Source organism: Eschrichtius robustus, chromosome 7, assembly GCF_028021215.1.
Source record: "Eschrichtius robustus isolate mEscRob2 chromosome 7, mEscRob2.pri, whole genome shotgun sequence".
Classification (NCBI taxonomy): Eukaryota; Metazoa; Chordata; class Mammalia; order Artiodactyla; family Eschrichtiidae; genus Eschrichtius; species Eschrichtius robustus.
In genome coordinates, this window is record NC_090830.1 from 13072138 (window position 1) to 13092281 (window position 20144).

General features: G+C 46.4%; 1 protein-coding gene across 1 annotated transcript in view; it reads right to left on the reverse strand.

The window, feature by feature from the left end:
* Positions 1-20144, reverse strand: part of DISC1 (DISC1 scaffold protein) — a 348989-nt gene that overhangs the window by 62784 nt on the left and 266061 nt on the right. Inside the window, exon 10 of the mRNA XM_068547611.1 lies at positions 9398-9458. Coding sequence (XP_068403712.1) covers positions 9398-9458 — 61 coding nt within the window. The remainder of the gene's footprint in view (positions 1-9397; positions 9459-20144) is intronic.

Below are 20144 nucleotides of genomic sequence, written 5' to 3' on the forward strand. Positions count from 1 at the left end.
TTTAACGGTAAAAACTTAGGAGGAGGGAGACCCTTCATCTTAATTGCCCTGTCTGGGCCCTGCTGCTCAACAACTTTAGAAAGGAAGAGTGGACTCCATGCCCTCTTTGTGGACCGGACATAAAGGCCGGGTGGGATTCAGCAGGCGACAGCTTCTTTTCTTGCCCTGAAGGAAAGACTTGCCTAGTTGGGGCAGTTGCAGGGGTTCTAGAGGCAAGAGTTCGACTCTCTCTTTCTGAAAAACTACACGTAGGCTTCTCTAAATGGACTGAAGTATTCTGGAAACTATACTCATCATTAACTGAACATTTCAGGGGAAAAAGTTATTTCTGAGTAAAAATTCATTACTAGAGTTCTTAGAGAAGGGAAAGTATTGTAGTGAACTGCAGCGCAAATGCAGACGTCCAAAGTTTATTATAAACTCTACCATTCACGTAAACTTTTTCAAACATTACTTAGTTTTATATACATATCAGTCATACTTAATGTCTAGAATAGTAAACGACTGTGGAGGTGACTCTAATCCCCGTACAAATGTTACCAATATTTTCCCTACCCTTGTTTTTCCTTCTTTTTTTTCCTACTTTTTAAATTCATGCCATCTTCTTGTATTTTATGTATTATTTTTCTGTAAGTATGTATTTTTATATGTTTAACCGTTATTATTTTAAGTATACTGAAGGATTTTCTGTTATAAGATGAAATAAGATTAAAAATTAAATGTGAACCATCAATGGTTACATATTAAATTAATGATTATGTAGACCTTTGTAGAATTAACTGCTTTAAGATTTCTTATCAGTTTGAATTTCAAAATAGTATGGTATTTTAGATCCTTGTTTCCCCTGGAAAATTAGACAGCATAGCCAAATTGCTTCAATATTCAAAAGTGGGCAAATACAACAACGAATATTGTCACAAAGGCTTTCGTGTATATGATGTGTAGGATCAATTTATCCAGTTTTAGAAGGAAATGTGGGCTTGCTACAAAAGACCAGCAATGGATGAAGTCACAGTATCTCCTGGGTGGAAGGACTGAGCCCTGAGTGGGCAACTGAGGTGAGAAGGCAGAACAGGGACATAAAAGGAAAATTCATGTCCCAAGACAGTGCGATCAAAGGGCAGGCGAGAAGTAGACGGGAGACAGGACAGGAGCCAGAGGACAGAGAAGTCCCTGTGGGCTACACCTCCTCAACAGAGTCTGAAAGGACAGACAGGAGTCAACCCAGTAGAGAGATGGCTTATCGGGAGGGGATGACAAGGGGTGATGTACTTCCAGCCTCTGCATCCTAAACGTCTCCTTCTGCTAATGAGACAGAGACAGAGAGAGATAGAGAGACAGAGAGAGACAGAGAGACAGAAAGAGAGAGACAGAGAGACAGAAAGACAGAGATAGAGACAGAGAGAGACAGAGAGACAGACAGAGATAGAGAGACAGAAAGACATAGAGAGACAGAGCGACAGAGACAGAGAGACAGAGAGAGAGAGACACAGAGAGATAGAGAAACACAGAGAGAGACAGAGAGATATAGAGAGACAGAGAGACACAGAGAGACAGAGAGAGATGGCACAAATACAAATAGCTCGCAGCTGAGAATAGAGGTGAACGCAGGAGAGTCACGCCAAACAGAGGAGGGAAAAGAAAGAAGCTGAGAATCTGCCTTTCTGAGATGCAGAGGAAGAAAAAACGGGGCTGAGGCTGTGAAGACGGGGTGAGCGAGGCCCTGGGCTCCCAGAGAAGCAGTGGGGTCTGGGGAGGTACTAACGTGTCTGACTCGTGCCTCCTAAGAGGGGAGAAGGGACGCCTGGGTCAGCGGCAAAACAATACAATAAAAGTGCGAAAAACAGAAGCAGGTGTCCGCCCGCGCCTGGTCACTTATCTCCTGGCTGCCATTTCGTATAGTCACTTCCCCCAGCAGCTTTCGAAATAAGGTCAATGTGGCTTGAAAATGGATTGTTCCGGGTGCAGCGAAACGTCGAAATCGCCTTGCATAATTCGGAATAAAGAACATTCTATACGGGATCCCAAAGAATTCTAGTCGTTGTTAAACTCCTGTTGGGAAGCTGGTGAGCGGCCTCCAGCCTGCAGGGAAGCACAGCTCGGTCAAGTTTGGAATGTACTCCCGGGAGAAGCAGCCTCCCGGGCTTTCAGCTATTACGCTTTTAAGGGCCACACACCTGAACAAGGCTCGTGAATTCTGGCCTGAAGTTACCAATAGCTCCACACTGTAAATTCCCTCTCCCCCGTGCCTTTTGTAACTCTGCCCGTTCCCTCTTCATGTCTCTGCCTCTTTCATCTTCTTTGTGTATCTGAGTGCCAACCCTTCTGGTATAGAATTAACTCCTTTTTTTCCTTTGTGGACGTGAAGACAAAGACGGCCGCTGCATAGGCTGGTCATACGTTGAAAGTGACATCTGATTCAGTAATCGGAAAATAAGCGAGTGTTAATGCCAGCACTGTCTCATCAGTGAGAAAACTACAACCTTGCACTCTGATTTTCGTTTCACAAATTGTATGCACGTACTACTTATACACATATAAAACAGGTTCAAGGACAAACCTTAGATGAGTGAAATGAAAAAGTAAAACAGAAATTCTAAAATGTTCTTCCCACATCCTAGTGGACCGTCTCGTAGGCAGCTGCCTTGGAAACAAGGGTTCCAGGGACCCCATCTTCAGCCCTAATTCCCATCTTCCTGAGATCGTGGGCAGTTGGTCATCAACACTTGCTTTTAGCCGTGACTGACCGGCTCCAGGAGCCTCGGGTGAGGGGACCGACCTTGACCTCTGAGGTACACTGTGGGCAGCACTTCTCCCACTCTAGACGGCATGTCCTCTGGGCAGAGAAACGGCGCCGTAGTCTCTTGATGCCGTCCACGTGGTACACTGTGCCGACTTAGAGAGAAGGTCAGGACAGCATTGCCCAACAGGTACTCTCAACTCCCGGAAGCTGTGTGCCTCTCAGGCCTCGCTGGCTTCTGGGCTGAAGGCAAAGCCGTCCAGACAGACCAGCTGCCAAGGTGATGGTGCCCAGGCAGGAGTCACCACGGCTCTCCCTCCCTGCTCACACCCCGCTGGCCACTGAGCAGTGAGTTCCCTGAGCTACCATTTCCTGGCAGGCTGTCCCTATTGAAACTGCAAGATAATGAGAAACTAAACATGAATTTAAAAAAAAAAAAAAAAGATCCAAATCACCTTTAGAAAAATACATGTCTCTAAGTAAATTTCAGGTAAGACCAATGAGTTTTTAATAGTTCCCTCTAAAGCTAAGAAGACCTCTGAGAAAGTCTCTATTTCTACAGTCAAAACAGACTTCAATGATTTTTCTGTTTTCTTTTCTGATTATGAAAGTGTGATGCACATTCCGAAAAAAAAAAAAAAAAAAAAACTCGCTTGAGAAATACAGAACAGCGCAAATAAACAAAATTCACCTATAATCCACTAAACTGTGCCTATAGTTTGTGGCAGTTTTTATGTTTAACCTTAGAAAAAATGCTAGGAAAAAAAAAGAGAAATTTTCCCATCAGTCATGCATACAAGAGACTCTGTGAGTTTAAATGGAGCCTCAGGGTGGAGGGCTTGGTGCCCACGAACCAGGGATGTGAGCTGGCCATTAGACAGTAATAAATTTCTCCTGTACAATGGTTAGATACAAGATATAACGTAGGATCAGTTAAAAATGTAACCCATCTACAAGACTTCTGAATATTCCTTTTGCCTCTTTGAGAAAAATGGCTACCAGAGAATACGGATACTTGAGAAAATAAATACCACATCTTCTATATACAATGGAATATTACTCAGCCATAAAAAAGAATGAAATTCTGCCATTTGCAAAGTGTATAGACCTGGGGCGTATTATGCTTAGTGATATAAGTCAGACAGAGAAAGACAAATACCCTATGTTTTCACTTTGATGTGGAATCTAAACCATAAAACAAATGAACAAATAGAACCAAAAAATAATAATAATTGAAAAAACAGAAATTCAAGCAAGGTTCAGCTGTAAGGATAAATGAGCAAGGCCAAACTATCATGCTTAAGTACTACCTCCGGAAACAATAAACCTCGGGAGTAAAGAAAGTAACGAAAGCTCTTTAAGAGTACATTTTTTTCCCCCTTTTCTATTATATCCCACTAAGATTTGATGTCAAGACAAATGGATTTCTGGAGCATTACATCTTCTTAGGCTGCCTTGACTTTTTGAATCGAACAGTGGAAAATAACGTTTCAAGATACAATGGCTATTTATCCATTCATTCTTTGCATTAAATATAATCTTATTGAAATTGTGCCAGACAGCATGCCAGCCACGTGGAACACAGAGGAAGTGAGCATTCTCAAGGAGCTGGCAGCCCAACAGAAGCGGACAGAAGTCAGTGCAACAGACTGTTGTAAGTGGCTCCTACTGTGAGAACCAAGAAGGAAGCAGGAGGAGGCCAGAGGGGCTTTGTAGAGAAGATACTGGGCTGAGCCGGGAGGTGAGCGTGCACCCAGGAGCTGGGAAGGGGAGGGCTCCCCAGAGGAGCTGCTGGGGGCATGAATTAAGGAACTGAAAGCACAGGCTAGTCTGGAGCGCCGGGCACCCAGCGAGGGTGGGGATCGCAGGGACGAGGTGGCAGTAGGCTGGAGCCCCTTCATGGGGAGCCTGGGGGCCTGACGAGGACCGTGGGGTTTACGCTGGATGCAAAGGAGCCTAGAAGGATTGTAAGCAGGACGGTAACGAAGTCGTCCTGGCTGCGGGGCAAGAGTGCACTGAAACGGTGTGAGCCCAGAAGGAGGGAGGCTGTAAGATGCTTTACTGACTCAAGTCAGAGGTAGCAGCAGTGGGAATGGAAAGGAAAGCAGCGAGGGAGTGGGTCTGTGGAGTGATCACGACCCTGTAACTGACTGCAGCCACCCTCCTGGCTCTCTGGCTGTAGATAAAGGGAAGGTGGGACATCCCTGAAACAGGTGGGAAAAAAAATCCACAAATCCTATCTCCTTTGTAGAAACGAGGAGCAGCAACGTACATGCATCTAACTTATAACTTGGATTATTTTTTCCATCAGTTCATTTTCCTCCTGAGAACAAGGTGTATTTGCCAGAGGTCTGTTGCTTCTCTGCCCCTCACTGATAGAGAGATAATAAGCCAGCTTCTCCCCAGCCTCTAAGTCACTCCCTGATCGTAAGGCTGGATGTAAAGGAGAGAATGTCACCTCCTTCTCATCCATGAACTTCCATTCAATGCCTCGTTACTGAAGGGGAATTTTCAATTGGGATTGACACATATACACTATTGATAGCACGTATAAAATAGCCAACTAATGAAACATACTGTTACAGCACAGGAAACTCTACTTAATGCTCTGTGGTGACCTAAATGGGAAGGAAATCTGAAAAAGAGGGGATATATGTATACGTATAGCTGATTCACTTTGCTGTACAGTAGAAACTAACACAACATGGTAAAGCAACTATACTCTAATAAAAATTAATTTTAAAAAGGGGAATTTTCAAAATAAATAGAATAACTGTGAAATGTTTATTTTTCAATTGCAAGTTTGTGTGTTTATATATGTGGATGTGTATATATACATGCATATGTGTATATATGTCTATATTTGTTCTCCTGTATAAGAAATAAAGAGTTTATGGGTGTAATTTACAAATAACGATTTTACTATTGACCTATTTACAATTATACTTGACTGAATAGATACCCTGAGTATACAAAATAACATAATTGAGATACTTTTAAGTACGTCAAATATTTGGCAGCCTTAACATTGTTTGATAGCAAATAAAATCATGGTTTTAAAAAAACCCTTTTAGCGTTTTTACAAACATTCAAACTTAGAGGGAAATTTCCTTTTTTATATAACTCAGATTATTAAAAGGCAAATCTTTGTTTACTATATACTAGAAGCCCCTATTTAACATCTGCCCACTTTTTTGTTCCGTACTGTGAAGGAGATACTTCTGAGCTGCTGACAGCATCAGTCACTTCCTAATTTCTAATTCATTTGACTTTCTTGATAGAGAGGGAGACACTGAACCCCCCCCCCCCCACTTTGTCTCAGTACTTGAGCATCCAGGTCTCAACAAAGATATTGCTGTCATTTCGATTTGTCTCCAAAATCATGACTGGCCAGATCCAAATCTCGCTGTGGCACTGATGATCGAGTGTGTCCTCAACAACTTTCTAACAACGGGAAATAAGCATTTTATTCAGTTCTCAGCAACTCTTCTTCTAAACCCCGTAAGGCCCAGAAATGCTCCAGGCAGTGTAAATAAATGACAAAGATTTTCATCGGCATCTATCACCTTGCTTTCGTAAACATCTTGCAATGTTAATTGAGCACCATGATGTCAACCACCAAGGGCTAAAAACTGGTTTTGTGTTTTAAAAAGATGTCGATCCTCTTGAAAAGAAACATGACTGAGGCGGGATCGTGCCACCATCACGCCTCAGGCCTGCTGGGGAGGGCGGTTCTGTCCCAGGAAGGAGAGCCCGACACTCACCACACTTCCGCCGCCTCCAGGCTGGCCTCCCGCTTCGAGGCAGCCATAGCCCCCCTGCAGGCACCTCAGGGCGCAGCAGTTCCCAGCCTCTGTCTGCCCCTCTGCCCACGGCCCAGGGGTTACAGAACCTGGTGCCTTATCTCCTCTCTATTTGGGTGTTTCCACCACAGCAGTTCAAACAAATCTGAGCCAGACCTCCTCACCGCTGGAAACAGCAATGGAAAGAGCCCTCAGGAAGTAGGCTGGAGGACGGGCCAGCCACCATCCTGGTCCCCGGAGACTGCTGACGGATCCCGAGTAACGAACGTACGTGAGTCATGCATCCACGTGGCTGGAGAGGTGATGGAAATGAGACCGGGCTGTCTACAGATTGGCTGCATTCATTCAGTCATCTATTCAATCACTCATTCAGCAAATATCGTTTGTTCACCTACACTGTTCAGACCTATCAAATCACTGAGGATACATCCTGAACAAGACGGACATAATCTTCCACACCTGACGTGAAGCACTTTGAAAGCAAGACGAATAATTCAGTGCAAGCACATGACTCAGTCCTGGGGAATCATGGAAGGCTTCAAATAGGAGACGTCTAAAACTTGAAGTATGCACGAGGCTTAGACACACGGAGGGCTGGTCGGGGCGGGTCTGGGAGAGGCCCCCAGGGGCACATGCCAAGGGAGAGGTGAAAGCCCGCATATGCATGCACGGGCCAGCGCGCAGTGGGGAAGGACACTGGCCGGTCTCAGGCCGTAGCATCGGACCTACTGAAGATTACTCCAGATCGCTAAATATTGGGTTGCACCGTAAGAGAGTGCCATTTTTCTAGGTCGAAATGGTCTGATATCAGTAATTTCACATGGTTCAACCTAATACTTCCCTGAACGATAATCCCTTGACCATTTTCCCTTCTAAATGAGTTTCTCTCTAGAAAAAAACCACAGTGGCATTGAGAAACACACAAGAATCAGTAGGACTGGAGTAGGGCGGTGACAGGTGGTGATGGCTGATTCCGAAGGACCCACAGCGGCCACGTGGAAGAACGCATGAGCTGCAGTGGGACATTCAGGCTTTATCCTTCGGATGACGGGAATGCACAACGACCAGATTTGCATTTTAAGATGCTCACTCGAGATCACCTGGAGAATGGAGTGGAAAGGGCAACCCTGGACACAGAAAAATGTACAAAGCAGCCCTCACAGTCATTCGGTGAGAGAAGACAGACCCACCCTAGCGTGGCGAACACAGGTGGGCTTGGAGGATGCTTACAGGGGCCTAAGTGGCAGGACTACAGACTGACTCCAAGGGGGGAGATGAAGGAAAGGGCAGTGAACGTGAGTCCCGGTACCACACAGGCACCAGGTGGGAGGGCCTCAACAGGTAGGCGAGGGGCCTACATACACAGCACAGGGGCCTGGCTTGGAGGGAAAAGGATGAGTTCTGGGCATGACTGTTCAGCCAGGTCTGATGATCAGGGCAGCACAGATCAGAAGTGGCAGGAGGCAAAGGGAACGGAGGTTTGCTGACAGCTGACTGTGAGAGTGCTTCACATACAGTGGATAATAAAAGGCACACGCCTGGAAGGTAGGTACCCATCCTTCTGTTTTACAGACAAAGAAATTGAAGGTGAACGCTTATCTGAGGTTAGGTAGCTGATAAGTGATAGAGCTGCTATTTAAAGGGGCACTGCTCTACCTATACCCACGTCTTACAGCTCCAACCTGCCACCCACTCACCTAACAGAACGCAGGGCGTGTGGGATGCTTACGGCTAAGAAACAGTAAGCAGAGTTAAGATCAAGGGGGAGGTGCAGAAACCTGTCCCGGCAGAACACATGGTAGAGGAGGACACCAGACTCAGGGCAGCGCACCTGACCCAGCTGAGTGCCCTACTTTCTAAGGAGGAGAGACATTTCCTTAGAGGAGGCCTCTTACCTGCAAGCCCTCTCACCTCATACCTGCTACAGACCACCTTCGTTGAGGTTCCTCCCCACATCTAGGGCACAGGGGTCAGGGCAATACCAGTCAGTGGTTGGAAGAACTTGCTTTCCAAGCAGTAGAATCAACCCTGCAGCACCTCACTTGCCTTGTAGAGCAGAGCTCAGCTAGGCAGCCCCCCTTAACATCTCTTAAGGGAGAAGCAGTATTTTAGCCGATGGCATTATCCTGGCAGACGAAGGTTTAAGGCATATAACCTGTTTAAAGAGTTATTTAACAATTTCCAAAATAGTAGCAAAACATTTTCCATAGAACTAAATGAGTCCCAGAGAGGAAAGCACGTATTACATTTTCCTACTTGTTTCCTTAATTAGGAACAGATCCTGGTGGCTGGGATTTATTTTCATGAGTACACATCCACAAAAACCAGAAACATCTTGACACGATGCAACATCCCTAATGTTTCTCAAATCTGAATTCCTAATTGGGTTTTAAAAAAAAAGGCACAGGAATTTTTCACACTTCTTTTGATTCAGGATTCAAAACAGAATCTAGGATGTGCATTTTTATATTGTTCTAAAACATAGAGAAGCTGGGTCAAAATCCATAACACATCCACTTCAGACCTTTAAAAGAAGAGAAAGACAGACCAAGGCATGAATTCTGAATTTAACATACCATGGAAGATTCTTCTTCTTCTTAGGAAACATGAAAACAATCCTGTGATCTCCCCAGACACTTTTCAACATCTTATTAAAAGAGAAGAGCTCTGGGAGATGTTTGTATGGCACCTGCTTCTTCTGTTACAGGATTCAAAGGACTCCTTTTTGTGTGTTTTTCTTTGTTAATTTATTGCAGAAATTGCCTAGCCTTTTTCTTTGCTTTCACCAAATTCTGTTATAATAAAGAATCCAGACGTGCCATGGAGACTGTAATGAAGAAGTTACCATCCTTACCTGTGCAGTTTATCCTCAAGCATTTCCATGTACTTCATAGTATTCGCCTTCACACTGGTTTCTGCAAAACAAAAATCCAAAATTGATGCAACTGGAGTCAGAGAGTGAACAAAACCCAGAACTGCTCAACTAAAAGCCAAAACCTAAAGGATCACAGCAGTTGAGCCGCTAGTAATGATAACATCCTATGTTTGGAAAACACTCGAATCCATTGGACGGCTTGCCTGGAGGGATGCGTTGGAAGGGGTCTGAGGCCTCCAGGCACTGCCGAAGTCGGAGCCTGGGATCGAGGGTCTGATGCCTTTCGCTACGTGCTTTCAAAGGCAGCGTATCCGGTGTCTGGCGTGGATCCCGTTGTGCTCTGTGCCCCTCACCTTTCCCACCTGGTAGCCAAAGGCTTGGTTGTAGAGTTTGGGAAAGAGTGAGAGAGAGAAGAACAACCCATTCTGCGGTTTAACCAGAGAACCTCACCCATGGTAGCTGAGGACTACAGACCCTTTCGCTGAAAAACAAACGGGAGCCTGATCCAGCCAGTGAGCTGACATCAACTGCTCAGCTCCCAAAGCTGTGAGATCAGCTTCTACTAGAGGTAAACTCAGTGCCTCGTAACCACCAAACACTGAAGGAATTAGATGACTCTTATGGCCCAATGGGTCAAAGAGGCACTTTGCTAATGTAAAAGAGATTTGGTACCTTTGGGGCAAGCTCTGATACCCTCTGCGCTTGCCTCCCCTTGAATCTGAACAGGCTAGGACTGTTCCCCCAGCTGCGTGTGGCAGGAAGGATGCTGTTTAACTTCTGAGGCTAGGGTCCAGCTCCTGCCTGGCTCCTCCGCCTGGGAACCCAGCCGCCATGCTGTGAGGAAGCCCAAGCCACACGAGAGGCCGTGCAGAGCTGCTGTGGCTCCCAGCCGCCGGGGCAAAGGGCTCAGCCTACAGCCCGCATTTTTTTTTTTTTTGGCCGCAACATTTTTTTCAGTTAAGCAGGCTCACGGAGCAGGAGAGAAACGCCAGCTGCACGGGGCAGCTCCTGCAGATCTATGCCCTGCATCCCCTCAGAGAAGGAGGTGGGGTCCTGGGGACAGCTCCCTCCGTCCATCTGTCCCTCCGTCCAGAGTCCCAGGGAGTGGGTGCCCCCGGGCAGGGAGTAGTTACCGGGAGGTAGGGTAGGAAGAGGGCGGCTGGCTCCCGGCCTCTCCCAGCAGAGTCAACCCTGCCATGGCTGCTGCTGGGCCTCCGCTAGACCCCGGGCGGGGCTGTGGACCCAGAAGCCCCAGCACGCGGCTGGGGGCGGGGGGAGCCAGTGTTGGAAGCACACGCCACCAGGAATTGCTTTTTAAAAAGTATAAAGTGTTTTGGGAAAAAAAAAAGGAAAAAAATCTATATAAAAATTTCTTCACATATAAAATCCTGAAGAAGGTGCAAGGTAAGACCCAGTGCTAGGGGCGTGCTCAGATACGCAGAGTGTGTGTGTGTGTGTGTGTGTGTGTGTGTGTGTGTGTGCAGACGTGTGAGTGAGCGAGCTTTCAGATGATTTGGGCCTTTCAGTCTGAGGGACCCGGACATCATGGAAGGGAAACAAGCCATCCCTGCTGCTCCCTGTCGAAACCCCTGACTCACAGAATTTGTGCACATAATAAATGGTTGTGAGTCATTAAATTGGGGGGATAAGTAGTTCTACAGCTGTAGTAACCGGAAAGCCAGCTCGGGATTTGGGGTGTTCTGAGTGAAATGGGAAAGCACTGCATAAGAATGGCAAGAAATTGGCTCGTGGCTTTTGTGTTGAGACCAGACTGTAGGAGGAGGTGAGGTGATGGGGACTGAGACCAGGGCGTCAGCAGGAGGCGGCGATAAGAGGCAGACTTTAGGTATACTTTAAAAAATAGAAACAACAGGAGTTCCTGACGGATTGGATTTGCATGTGTGAAAAAGAGCCACGTCAAGAATGACTACAAGGTTTTTGCCCTGAGCCACTGAAATAAAAACAGAGTCGCCATCAACCGAGAAGGGAACGTAGCGGTGAAACCCGTTTGGGGAGACCAGCAGGAGTTCAATTTTGGATTGAAATTTGCTAAGAAAGTAGAACTCTAATGTCCACTGCCCCCCCCCCAAAAAAAAAAACAAGATAAATACATGAAGTGATGGATGTGTTAATTAACCTGATGAGGGGAAACTCTTTCACCATGTATATCAAACATCACGATCACGTTGTACACTTTATCTCACAACGCTATTTGTCAACTATACCTCAATAAAGCTGGAGAAAATAAAAGCAATCGAAAAACTTTTAAAAAGAGTCCAATTTTGGATACGATAAATTTAGGTTTATGAGACATCCAGCAGGACTGGCAAATATAGAGTTGGATATATGAGTCTAGAGAAGGTCTGGACTGCAGATGGACACTCGGAAGACCCTGGCGACTGAAGCGAGGTGACGAGATGTCATCACGCAGGGAGTGAGAGTAACTTAAGAAGCCCTTGGTGATCCCATATAACTATGATTATATTGTGATAGCACATTTCATAAAAGGGACAAAAATTCATAGCACCTCCCTTGAGGACAAGACAGCCATATTCTCATGTTTAAAATAATCCAGAGGTACACCCTATGAACGATTTTGTTAAGAAATCGGACACTAAATACTTGAGTCATCTAACCACTTGATGCCCCAGTTAGTGACCTGCTAGACCCACACAGGAACATCTTGCCCACTGGCCCGGAGGCTGCCATCTGCAGAGGATGCGGTGTTGACTGCCTTCGCTGGATCCTGACTCATCTCCCAGGCCGGCCTTGCTCACATATTCCTGGGTTGACTCACAACCTTCCAGAGAGGCCCAGACCATAGACAGGGAGTTTAGGTTTTTAACTTCCTAAGAGATATGCAACTTCCTAAGAGATATACCCACAGAGACACTGACTGAGAACAGAGCTCATCCTTTCTTCCCTTATCACCATCCCTCCTCTTCCCTCCTTTCTCCAGAATCTTAGAGCAGGGACCCAGAGAATGGCAGTGGTGGTGAGGCAAGATTCCAAGAACCAAGGATGGTACCGAGGGAAGCTGAGTACTAAAGGTAAAAGGAGACCAGGGGTCACCAGGCATCCTGATGCGGAAGAGGCAGGAACACTTCCCCTCCACCCCACATGCTAAGAGAATCTGATATCCAGAATCGGGCCAAAATATCAGAATGGAGTTTATATAGTTTTATGAATCCAATTAAACAAGAACTGATTGATCATTAGACGCAGCAAATCTGCGAAAACACTTATGGGAGTGCATGGCACAGACACAAATCAACGTTACAGGAATGGAACCTGGGTCCTACTTCATGCAAGACATTACGCTAGGCACTATTTAAGTATAATAGAGATACGGCCTCAAGGAACCCAGAGAGCGCCATAGGGCCAGATGCTAACATTGATTTCTCCTGGGAATGCATAGCAACATTTTCCATAAGTCTTCATCATAAGTGATAATCCAAAAATATCCCTATGAGTCTAACGAAAAAAAAAAAATTACCAAGCTACCCAGCAATATCCTTTTCAGGATAAACTAGGAAGGTAGGAGAATATTAAGTAGAAGCAGGTCTAACTAGGTTTCATTGCATTAGATCCTTCGTTTGCATAATAAAAGGACAGCAGTATTTGTCATGATAATAGTACAGGGAATGAGTAACACCCCGGCAGCCTTGCCTTCAGACTGAATGCAGCAGTGGTTCCAGAGAACTTCAGCCCCACCACCCTCAATTAATAAGGCAGCATCATGAGATCGGTACAATATGATCTCAAATTTGAAAATGGAAGCCGAAGGGACCTCATCAGTTTAGCATCAATCACAAATTTTGTCTAACATTAGCCATTTTATTGATGTTTTTCTAAAATAACCTAAGTACCAAGTGAGGTCTGACCTCGTTTTATGAAAATCAGTCAGCAGATTTCAAAGGTAGATTAAGACAAGATGAACACCCATTAGTGAAATCTTCCAGAAGGAAGATGTGAAAGACAAAGGAGAAATTTTAGAATTCTGAGAAACTTTTGAACATCTGAAGTATTATTCTTCCGCTTGAGTTAATGGAAGCACTTCTGTTTACCTGGGTAATTAAACCACACAAGGAGATGAAGGAGTAAAGTAGCACCAACAAAGAGCCAGGTAGGGCAACAACATGGAAAAAATGGACTTGCAGTTGGATTGTCTTCGTAGGTGGGATGGAACAAGATTGTAGGACCTTGAAATCTGGCAGAATCTGTTATAGGAGGTGCTACACAACTCAAATTTTACACTGAAGATGGAAATACCAGCCTGAACCCTTGCTGGTACCAAAGTGATCTTGACTGTCACATTGGAAACCCAATATGCAGAAATACTTGATATCAAGTTAATGACATCAATCTAGTTAACATTTTATTGAGCACTTCCTACGTGTCAGGTACTGTTCAAAACATCTGCTCTAAATGCCACACAATAATAGTACCGATGAAGAAGTTATTATCATCCCCATTTTGCAGTTAGAAAAACAAAGGGGCAGTGAGGATCACTGGCTCACACAGCTAGTGAGGGACAGTCCCAGAGCCCACCGTTATAGAACACAACCTCAATTTTAAATAATAGGAGCGAGGAAATGCACACTGAATAAATGCATGTGAAATTTCAGCCGCCAGCAAAATGAAGCAGGTGTTCAAAGACAATAAATTCAGGAGAGGCCAAAGACTGCTGTAAAAAGTCAGAGTTACAAACAGCACTGGCAATTACAAAACAGCCACCAACAAATGGAAACCTAATAGCATGTAAACTGTGGGGAAGAATACTGCTAACATATCAGAATAAAATACATTACCACTGTGTAATATACTTATATCATATATCACATATATACGTGTGTACATATACGTATACATGTGTGTGTGTATCTATATATATTGTATAGGCCAAGGGGATTTCAAAGTAGTTTGCAATGAGAAAATGATTACTAATTTTCCCAGGCTTATATTCAGGTTGGGTCACTCCTCCCAACAATAAGATGTCAAATTCATGTGGTTTTACAAGATTTTTGTTTGCCTCTGTAGAGTTGTTTACAGCATTTTTCTGCCATCACTATGTGTAGTGGTCATTTACACAGAACTCTCAAGAGAGAGATCCTGAATTAACCAGGATATAATCCTTCCTAGGCTTTAGACTTGTCACTGCATATCCGCTAGTGTTGGAACCAAACGAACACACCATCACGAGATTAGCAATGGACTCACTTCTCATCGGCAGAACATCATTTGGTGTGGTGTTGTTAATTCTCTCTGATGTTGGTAAGAGATTTGCAGAGAGAAGAAGAATTATCAGATACGGGTCCTACAGAATTAATAAACACTAACAAATAGCAGGCCTCTCTTTGGGGTTGTATCTGACTCTCATTCTTACATCTATCTAATGTTTCTGAAATGCCCACCACGTGCCAGGTTCTGCACGTGCCAGGTTAGGCACTGTGGCTTCAGACATGAATGTGATGCCGCCCTTAGCCTGGAGAAAACCAGGTTTGGTGACAGTCACACAAATAGATAGCTAATAAAAGCAATGAGTTTGGTCCAATGATAGAAACGTAAAGCAGCGGTCACTCTGGAAGCATCGCGGAAGGAGATTCAGCCCAGCTTGAGGGGATAAAACGTGAGTCCCAGAGGAAGTGACTGAGCAGAGATCTTAAAGGATTTTCCACGCTGGCTGAAGCCGGAAAAGGCGTGCATAATCCAAAACTGCCGTTGCACATAAAATAAGATTTGCGTTTTAGAATATCAGGCATTTAATGCCGTATCATTTCACCTTCCCAATAATTTCTGAATCATTTTTCCCTAAGCTTACACGTAGATTACTCGGTGTAGCGCATGATCCCACACCAAGGGAAGAGAGGTGGCTACAGGAGATGGGCAGGTCCAAATGTCCCAAAGCACGGGCTCTAAGCCTCCATCACCACTGTCACGGCCACTCTCGGAAGTGGAAGTAGAGATGAACAATTCGTCCAGATTTTCTCCTTTGGACAAGGTGAGTGAGGCTGTCCCGTTACGGTAACTTCAAAGGCAGAGAGTGGGAAAGCCTTTTCAGAAGTGCAGCATCCAAACATGATTTAGTTGTCCGTGAAGAAAGGAAAAGCAATGATTCCCAGCTGTGTTGATGTTTATGCTACTGCTTCCACCGTTGTGTGCTGTGTCACGGTGTCTGGCTGCAGCTGCCCCGCGAGAAGCCCTGCCCTGTCGCCCTTGAACCCAGAGTGCATCTCAGGGACTTAGCCCGGACACTCATGTCAGTAGAAACCACGCCTGCTTAGATGGGAAGAGATCGTGGGCAGGAGGAAAGGGAGGAGAGTGAGGAGGGAAGCTCCCCGAGGCTTAAAAACATCAACTAGATGGTGAGCGCTTGCTCTACGTAACAGATACAGCCCCGCTTCCAATTTGACCTGCTGCGCTTGTCACCAGTTAATTGGGTATCATCTGATACAGTAATTCTCACTTTCCCTGTTCTAACCTGCCCCTACATGCAATCTCCCCGTGCCCTTGAAGCACACAGCCTATAAGTCAGCACTATTCAATGACAGAAAGAAAACCAAGGGCACACGGCATGGAAAGCTAGTCGGAAAAATGCTAACACTGTCAGTTCCAGGCAGCCTCCCTCCGCAGCCCCCCTCATTCACACACCCTCACCAGCCACGCGCTCGCACTGATTCCCCAGCTTTCCCTGCTGACAGCAGGCCTTCGGTTTGCTTTCTTGCTTCCTAGCACGTATCCTTCAAAGAGCTGTGACCTGGAGACCCATTTACACGATTTTGTAAGTTGCTTAAAATGTCTACTTACTAGTTTTGCCTGGGAGTGCCCATTTGAGACTATACACTCAGGTTCTGTGTTTTTTTTCCCCTCCCTTCCCTCAAAGACACGCACACCCCACACATGCCCACATGATTTACTTCTCTTCGTTCTTCTCAAAAGGCAGACAAGGAATAGAATTGGGGACTTTATTTTTTAAAGTGGAACACTGTTTTCTTAAACAACTAGTATTAAAAACATTTTAAGCCCAAATCCACACTTGATCTTTGATTTTTTAATTTTTATTTAATAATGGAGTATGGTTGATTTACGATGTTGTGTTAGTTTCAGGTGCACAGCAAAGTGATTTCAGTTATACTTTCTCAGATTCTCTTCCCATTTAGGTTATTACAGAATACTGAGTAGAGTTCCCTGTGCTATATGGTAGGTCCTTGTTGATTATCTATTTTATATAGAGTTGTGTGTATACGCCAATCCCAAACTCCCAATTTATCCCTCCCCCCCCCGACCTTGATCTTCTAAAGCTAAGGAGAGTGGGCTCACACTAGCTGCCGGTGTGATGCTTTCACTTGTGTACGTTATTATGAGAATTATCTCTAATTCTCATGGTAACTCCCTAAATCCCATTTGAGGATAAGGAGTCAGGCTGAAGGAAGTTCATTCCAGGAGTAAATAAAAAATAAAGGTTCATTCGGTTTTATTCCAGAGTCTATGATTTTTCAAAAACGCGCAATACTGCTGCCCAACTGTTAGGGAACATAACTTATGAATTTCACTGAAGGAAATCCACATTTCACAGAAGGAAAGAATTTACTTTTCCCTCTAAAGCAGAGGCTTTACATCCATTAAAGGCTTGAAACTGGAATCTCTCTATTTGACACAAAATCATCCTAGTCTGACGGTCTGTCTGAGCTACTGCCCTTGGAAGAGAGATCCCGGAAGGTGGGTGGGGAAACTCAGATTTTGCTCCAGGGCAAGGACTGGCCCGTGTTAAGCTGATCAGATCCCCAACGACACGGTGTATCACATGTTGAAGATGCCCTGCTGCACCGTCTTGGGACATAACTTGCGCCCAGCAGATTTTGGCAGGGTGGCGCCGGGGAGGGAGAGGGGAAGATTTCAACATCAACCTCTCTGCTTACGTGAATCACACCCACGTCCCCCTCCTCCGGCACGGGGGCTCCCTGCCCGACACCCTTCCCTCTGGGGGCTGATCACCCTCAACCCAGCCCCCTGCTAGCAGGTCCTAGCCCTCACCTGCTTCTCAGCAGTCTGTCCTCCACTGAGGGGACACGGATGGGAACAGTCAAGCTCCCTGCCCCGGAGTTTCCAACGCTGCACTGAGTCAAGAGGCCCTTCCCTTTCCAGGGCCCAGAATGAGGGCTGCAGCCACCGCAGCCAGGCTTCAGTCGCAGCAGGAGGATGAAGGTGACACTCAGAGGTCAACAGAGGAGGGACGAAGGGGAGGGAGTCCTGACAGCTCCTGAGGCCACCTCCACCTCCAGGAGGGTGACCTGGGCCAATACAGACCCTCCTACTGTTCTCTCTGCCTGGAATATCCTCCTCATATGTTTCTGCCTTTCTGCCCACCGAGATGCTCCCTGCTTCCCATGTGTTCTCTCCCTTTCTGGGCTCCTACACACATTTCCCACCTTCCTACAGCCTTCAAGCTCATTTCGGGCACGGCTATCCTCTCTGCCGGAATCATGGACGCTATGTCCTTTGAACCCTTAGCACCCAGCACAATCATGGGCCCAGAGAAGGTGCCCAGCGCCTCAGGCACCAGGTCCCAGGGGCCAGTGCTGTGCCAGCCTCGACGGAAGCCTCAGTGAGGAAGACACGTGTATGTTCTCAAGGAATCGACAGCCTGATGAGACAGAAATCAGAACAGATTCTCAGGACGCCGAGTAACTGAGGTCCTCAAACAGTGAATTACTGGAGACTGGACGACACACGAATGCAACCCAGCCTGAGAAGGAGAGAGGGGGCCGCTTGGGCTCCCTGGAGCTGAGAAGGATGTGAATACAGGGCTATACTTCAGTCTCTAGTGCAAACAAAGCAACGCATGTGGAAGAGGAGAGGGGGGGTGTGTGATGGGGATGAAATAAAGAGGGAAGATTCCCAAACGCCCATCTTTGGCACTAAGCCATTCACAAGGCCACAGCATCCTGCCCACCTCTGCTCCAGATGTTGATCTTCTGGGCACCCAAGCAGTGCAAATCCGGATGAAATCCATTTACGCGTGGACTTCACGGACGTTCCCAACCTCTTACAGGCTGGGACAAAGTCCAAAAGTGAACTGGCTTTTTTTTTTTCCTAGATAAGGGCCAGACAGGGGCCAGCACTACACCTGAGGTGGAAAACTTGGAATCTGGTTCCACGTGAGGCTCTGGGCGCGGACTGTGCCCATCTAATCAGTGCATGTCACTCACCCCCCCCAGGCATGAGCACAGGTAACTCAGCCCCAGGGTCCAGCTCACAGTCTCCCAGCCTCTCCCCGTGAGGGCAGGTGGACTCAGGCATTTCAATAAGACACCCCAAGAACACCAGGTACCTGTGAATTTAAACTCTAAGATGCAGTGAAATGTAATGATTATCCTGATGAGTCTTCTACCTGTGCTTTGGAAAGACTCTACCTACAGTTTTTTTATTGCCTTATTTTCTTAAGCCTTTTGCAGAAGAAGTGGGTTTTCAGTTGGCTCTGAGATTCCACCCCCCAACACACGTGCAAAGGGTGCCCACGTCCAGGACCGTGCATCACTCCCACATGGTCTCACAACGGGGCCACACGTGGCTGGGAACCTCTTGCTTACAGGTCAAGTTTTGTCAGAGGCCCAACGCCAAACCCACGTGCCTGTCCTCTCCTTCCACACTCAGACGATGCATAGGCGACAGAACAAATAGGTTTAAAAAATTAACAGAGAAAAAATATGAATCTTTGCATACCTGCTTCATCAGGACAAACACATGCCAGGTGAGGAAGGACCAGGCGATATAAAATCTTACAGGAAAACAGCCTGTACGGAGCCTCTTGCTTCTGCCTGAAGCAACTCATCCTCCCAAACTCGTGAATCCAAGATTGTATTACGACGCATGCAAGAGCGTCACTTGCATGTTCCCACAACATGCCTAGCGTCTGGAGGAGGCCGCCTCTCCTTCCAGGAGGGGGGTCAGGGTGGTGCAGGCGAGCCTCACTACAGAGGAGTGGCCAGAGCTAGGACATGCAAGCTGGACCGTCCACACGCTTGTATGCGAGGAGCTCATGGGGGCAGATGACAGAGGTGGGCAAAGACGGGGAGGCTGGGGGCTGTGGCCAACTCTCCCTCCCCTCTGCTTTCCAGCACGGGATCCAAGGGATCCGAGAATTCTAAACTCCCACCTGGTCTCCTAGCCGTTAGAGTTATATTTGTCAAGTGTATTAATCATATTTTTTATTTTCTGCATTTTAGGTTGCTTTGACACCTGAGCCTTGCTGGCCCTGGAGGGACTGCCCCGCCCAGGGCTGGCCAGTTCCTAGAGGGAGAAAACAACTCACCTGAGAGCAAGCCTCTTACATGCAAACCAGACATCCCAGAGTGCACATGCCCAACTATCTCTTCTGTCACTCTCCAGGCCACTCTCCCCCTGCCCTCATCACCCAGGGCCAGGTACCAGACAGCTAGGAACAGCCCCTAAGCCCCAGAGCCCTGAAATGATTCAAACCAGCCAGTCTGACTGACCCTGCCCATCCCTTCTCAGGGAAACCACAGTAAAGGCTACTGTCCACGTTTCCCCCTCCCTCTGCATCCCAGCAGACCCTGGTGCTTCCCCCTGTGGCCCTCCCGTGACATGGTGCGTCCCCTTCTCTTGGGAGCTGTGAGTAACAAACTGTCTTCTCAGTAGCAGTGGTCTCCTGATCTGTTGGCCTCACCATACCCGAATAATAATAAAACCTACATTTTAAACCTCA